The 6000-nt window shown below is 38.9% G+C and overlaps 1 protein-coding gene across 1 annotated transcript in view; it reads right to left on the bottom strand.

Moving 5' to 3' along the window:
• Positions 1-4697: 4697 nt before the first annotated feature.
• The window catches only part of grb14 (growth factor receptor bound protein 14), a 37104-nt gene continuing 35801 nt past the window's right edge, over positions 4698-6000 (bottom strand). The window contains exon 13 of the mRNA XM_004917702.4: positions 4698-5272. Coding sequence (XP_004917759.1) covers positions 5126-5272 — 147 coding nt within the window. The 3' untranslated portion in view covers positions 4698-5125. The remainder of the gene's footprint in view (positions 5273-6000) is intronic.

The raw sequence follows: 6000 nt of genomic DNA, 5'->3' as shown, positions 1-6000 counted from the left end.
GGTTAAACCCTATTTTCAGTGGCGTAACTATAGAGGAAGAAGATCCCACTGTCATGGGGGTCCCAGATAGCCGGGTCTGCTTCCTCTATAGTTGTAAATAACCCCCATACCCAGCCACTCTGCTACCTGTAGGCAAGGAGCAGGGGACATAGGTGATGTTGACGGGCAGGAAGGGGCGGGAGTGGGCAGGCAGGGGGCTGGGTAGGACTCCCCAGGGTCGGACTGGACTGCCGGGACACCGGGAAAAATCCCGGTGGGCCCCAACAGCCCAGACTCTTGCCGTCACTCCCTCTGCCCGACAATTCCTCCCCTGACTTGTTAAATGTACGCACGTTCAGGGCAGGACGTCGGGTGGGGGACCCTGCGGGGGGGTTAGGGGATGCAGCCGGCGGGGGGCACTTGCAGGGCCCCTAAGGCGGGAGCCCCGGTGGGCCCTGCACCCCCCAGTCCGACCCTGGGACTCCCTATGCCCCAGGCCCCTCCACTATGCCACTACTTGTTCTATATTTTTGCAACTGTCTGCCTAGCAGATGAGGACAATTGCTATTAATACTTATAACTGAATACAACTACTAATGTTTATAACGTTTACTTCATGCACATTAGTTTGGCCCATTTCTTCTGTCAACCAAGAGGAGTTAAAAACATATATTTTGTAGTAGACCCCTAATATATATGAAGGAGAAATATTGCATGTCCAGAGATATAAAATGTGCTACGTTAGAGAGAAAAAGGTGGTCAACTGTGTCGACTTCCATTTAAACAGGGTTTCTGTGCAATAACTCTACGGCCTTATTTGCATCTCACCCCGTTTGGAAAGTCTCATTATCCTTTCAAAAGTCTTTGCAGACTTCTTTATATTAATTATAGAAATCATTAGGACAAAAAAAAGTTAACATAATGGTTTTAAGAACACAGTTCACAAGCGGAATATGTGCATATTTAATTCTCTCTGCTAATGAATTTTTAATCATTCTTCAAGTCCAGTTTTTTTTTTTTTAATCTTAAAGGCTAACCTGATAACAAACGTAGCAATCGGTAGAACTAATTGGTACAGAATAAGTAAATAATTTATACAATTATGAAAAGCTTGGCTTTTTAAAAGGTGTGCAAAGACTATACATATAATGACTGCCGAATCGCAGTGGACATTGGAGCCATACTGTGGTACGCTGCTGACATCCAGAGGCCAACCATAAGCATTGCTAATGGCGTCACAGCCACCAATCATGTACTGAATGCAATACAGGTATAGGACCTGTTATCCAGAATGCTCGGGACCAAGGGTATTCTGGATACGTGGTCCTTCCGTAATTTGGATTACTAAAAAATCAATAAAACATTAATTAAACCCAATAGGGCTGTTCTGCCCACAATAAGGGGTAATTATATCTTAGTTGGGATCAAGTACAGGTACTGTTTTATTATTACAGAGAAAAGGGAATCATTTAACCATTAAATAAACCCAATAGGTCTGTTCTGCCCCCAATAAGGGGTAATTATATCTTAGTTGGGATCAAGTACAGGTACTGTTTTATTATTACAGAGAAAAGGGAATCATTTAACCATTAAATAAACCCAATAGGACTGTTCTGCCCCCAATAAGGGGTAATTATATCTTAGTTGGGATCAAGTACAGGTACTGTTTTATTATTACAGAGAAAAGGGAATCATTTAACCATTAAATAAACCCAATAGGGCTGTTCTGCCCCCAATAAGGGGTAATTATATCTTAGTTGGGATCAAGTACAGGGACTGTTTTATTATTACAGAGAAAAGGGAATCATTTAACCATTAAATAAACCCAATAGGACTGTTCTGCCCCCAATAAGGGGTAATTATATCTTAGTTGGGATCAAGTACAGGTACTGTTTTATTATTACAGAGAAAAGGGAATCATTTAACCATTAAATAAACCCAATAGGACTGTTCTGCCCCCAATAAGGGGTAATTATATCTTAGTTGGGATCAAGTACATGGTACTGTTTTATTATTACAGAGAAAAAGGAAATCAGTTTTACAATTCTGTATTATTTGATTAAAATGGAGTCTATGGGAGACGGGCTTTCCATAATTCTGAGCTTTCTGGAAAATGGGTTTCCGGATAAGAGATCCGATACCTGTATTGTATAAAAAATAATGGAATTTTCTCAAACTATCAAAACTGGCTGGCTGTTTGGATTCTCTATAGATATGTGTTTTCCAAAATAGCAAATCCTTTGAACAAATAAAGCAGTTGACATTGTATCTTTTTGGTATAATAACATTCCTGGAGATTTAAACATTAAAGGGGCACTAAACCCTGCTGTGCTGCACTGCTCAACCAAACTTCACTTGGCTGTTTCTGGACTACAAATCATAGAACAATTAATGAAGGTAGAGGCACGCTGGGAGCTGTAGTCCAGCAACATCAGGGTTGTATACTTAAAGCAATATTGCACAATAAAAAATCTTTCCCCGAAAATCTCCAGGGCCGGGAGCTGCATTAAATTTAAGAAATCCTCCAATGAGAATCCCAGCTGATCTGTGTAAATCTGGCTCCCTGTTCTCTGTTCCAGCAATTGGAGTTGGGAGCATTAAGCACAGTTTCCCAGCACTGAACAAGTCTGTCCTTTATCCCCATGTCTGATTCCTGTGTCATATAATGAAGGGAAAAATGACATAATTATCTCTATATGTAAGATAACAGCAAGATGCCTGACACAGTGCTGGGAATCAGTATTCTCATTGGTCAATTCTCTTGCATCTTTAATTAAGTTTTCAGTCAGTAGAATTCTTATTGGTGAATTGGTTTCCATGTGTAATTATGTTTTTTCATCAACTTCTATAGAGAACTAGGGGGCGCAGTGGAGCAGCTTTACAGTTGGGTTTAGTGTCCCTTTAAGGTTAAACAATAATAAAATAGAACCCAACACCCTTAGCTGGGTGAAATACAGTAAAACATGAGAGAAAACATTTTGTTTATCACTTTATAATTGCTAATTAATTCAGTTTTACATTGTCACAGCATTTGATATTTCTTTATACAATCATTTGACATTTTTCATGAAAAAAGCCTAAAAACATTCTTAAAGAGTGCAAGACTTTATTTATACAGTATAGACTTTCATTTTTCTTCATTCTTTAAAATAAGGTTCTGTCCAATGTATATTATGATTATTTCGATTTCTTACACAATGTCAGAAGCAGAACTAATACACAATGGGAGGTAACCAGCTTACTGGTAGAGCGAGGGGCGTACATCTACAACGTTTCCAGATTCTTCCACAGGCACCTTTGCCATATTTAATCCCTCCCACTCCAAAGTTTTCCTAAATAGGTGAAACACCCAGTTTTTTATTTTTCACTGTAAAAAAATAGGTGTTTTGCCCTATTTCTAACAGCCCAGATACGCAGACCTAAAATGGCAGAAATTATCGTCCAATGCCTTTTTAACACTTTCCTGGAAATTCTTGTTCAAAGCGTTAGGCAATCCTAGCAATAAAATGTAGCATTTAGTGATGAGCAATTTTTTTTGCCTGGCATGGATTCGCAGCAAATGTCAGCATTTCACAACTGGCGAATTGTTTTTACGAAACTTCAGTGAAAATCCAGTGCGAAAAAATTAGTCGCCCATCAAAAATAAGTTGCATCAAAATAGGAGATAAAAAAGACGCGTTTCGCAGATTTTCCTAGCGGGACAGATTCGCTCATGACTAGTAGCAGTGCACATTTTCAGTTGATAATTGCTAGGTCAGTACTTGGGCAAGGCATTTAGTTGTCATTGTCAATGTGGGGCAAAATTAGGACATAATTCCTGAAATTGCTCAGTGTTTTTTTCCACAATTGTGTTTTTCAAAACTTAAAAAATCTGGTGAGTAGTGATGAGCGAATCTGTCCCGTTTCGCTTCGCCATGAAATTCACGAAACGGCAAGAAAATTTGCGAACTGTGAAATATTTGCAAAATGATTTTTTTGTCGCCAGCGTCTTTTTTGTCGCCAGCGTCTATTTTCTGTCACCCGCGTCTATTTTTTTTGTCCCCTTTTTAGACGTAACCGCGCCTTTTTCTGACGTGACTGCGCCTTTTTTTACGCGACCATGCCTTTTTTACCATGACCGCGCCCAATTTGACTCACGACAAAAAACATTTTCGTGGCACATTTTAACAGAAGTTTCACGAAACAATTTGCCAATGGCGAAATGCGGAAATTTGCTGCGAATCCATGCCTGGCAAAAAAATTCACTCATCACTACTGGTGAGCATTTTATTTCTTAAAAAAAATAATTGTGCTCAAGGGTTGAAAAAGAGCAATTGAAAGCAAGAAAACTCAAGTACTAATTAGAATTTTATTTTTTTTTCATTAATTCTCTTGTACCCTCTTAATTATCTATTTGTGCATTTATTTTTTATAATTCAAATAAACTCAAAATTTTACCAAACTCACATGAAAAAAAACTTGAACGTGTATTCAATCAAATTTGTATTCTACCAATTATTTTCAATGGGTCTGCAGACTCTCAAAAAAATTTAGAAAAAACTTAAATAAAAAAAAAATGCATACATTTTGCCTAGGATTCCTATTGACATCTACATGAACTGGCAATTTAGATGCTGAATTAAATGCCCAATTTTTGGCACTTAATAAATATCAATTATTCAAGTTTTAAGCTATAAATGGGAGTTTATGGGGGCAAATAAATTGTGGGAAAAAAATTGAATTCAAATATTGACACATCACCCCTTTAAAGTCTTCCAGTTAATGTAAATAAGTTTGCATAAAACTTTCAGATTGTACCCCCCTTCTTTACAAAGTAGCTACAAAAATCAATGTGTTGGTATTTAACATAGGGAGATCACTATGGACTTATCCTTGACAATACTTTGCAAGGAATTCTGGAATAGTGAGAATAGAACCCTGGATGTGGTGCATGTCTAAAATAAATAGAAAGAAAAGTGTATCAAAATACTGTACATTTCCCATTTGATAACAAAGACAAGGCTTATTACACCCAAGTGTGTTTAGGCCAATTCACATGACACGTATTGCTCAATAATAACCCTTACAAATGGCATCTGTAAGAAAGCAGAGGAGTTATATGATTTACTTGGTACATAATCTTTACATAATACATAATGAAATACATTCAGACGGTAATTTTTGTACAGTAGTGCTTGAGTTTGCAAGGCAGTGTCCCTCTGTTGAGTTTGTAAAACTCTACAAGTTGTATAAGATCTGTAAATTTTGTCTGGGCATTATCTAATGTGAAGAAATGGTCTCCATCTTCTTCTACCTATAAATAAAAAACATGAAGTGTTAATAAACTGAAGTCATATGTAGCTTCAGGAGCAGGTCACTAACAATAAAACTATAACACTGTCCCACTGCGCCCCCTAGTTTTGCTATAGAAGTGCTGGAAAATGTAATTATAAAAAAACTCACCAGTGAGAATTCTACTTTTAAAAACTTCCTACTGGGTCCTCCTAGTTCAGGCTATAAGCAAAATCTAAAGCAATTGAACCTTGGGATCCATCCACTTTTAAGGCCCCCATACACAGGCCGATAGAAGCTGCCGATATCGGTGGACTGACTCGGCAGCTGAAATTGGCCAGATATCGATCGGCCAGGTTAAAAGATTCAGTCGGATCGGGGGCTGCAACAGCTTGTTGATGCGGTCCCCGAACCGACTGCCATATTGCCGCCTACATAATCCGGTTGTTTGGCCCCAGGGCCAAACGATCGGATTATTTTTTTTTTAACTTCAAGCTCCCCGATATCGCCCACCCGTAGGTGGGGATATCGGGGGAAGATCCGCTTGCGAGCGGATCTTACCGTGTATGGGGACCTTTAGTCTAGGGGTAAATCTGGCGCAGGGATCTCCAACCTTTTTTTTACCCATGAGCGACATTCAAATGTAAAAAGAGCTGGGGAGCAACAAAAGCATGAAAAATGTTCCTAGGGGTTCCAAATAAGGGCTGTGATTGGTTATTTGGTAGCCCCATGTGGACGATCAGCCTACAT

The sequence above is a fragment of the Xenopus tropicalis genome, chromosome 9, assembly GCF_000004195.4.
Source record: "Xenopus tropicalis strain Nigerian chromosome 9, UCB_Xtro_10.0, whole genome shotgun sequence".
Classification (NCBI taxonomy): domain Eukaryota; kingdom Metazoa; phylum Chordata; class Amphibia; order Anura; family Pipidae; genus Xenopus; species Xenopus tropicalis.
Note: the sequence above shows the minus strand (reverse complement) of the source record. Positions and strands in the feature narration are given on the sequence as shown.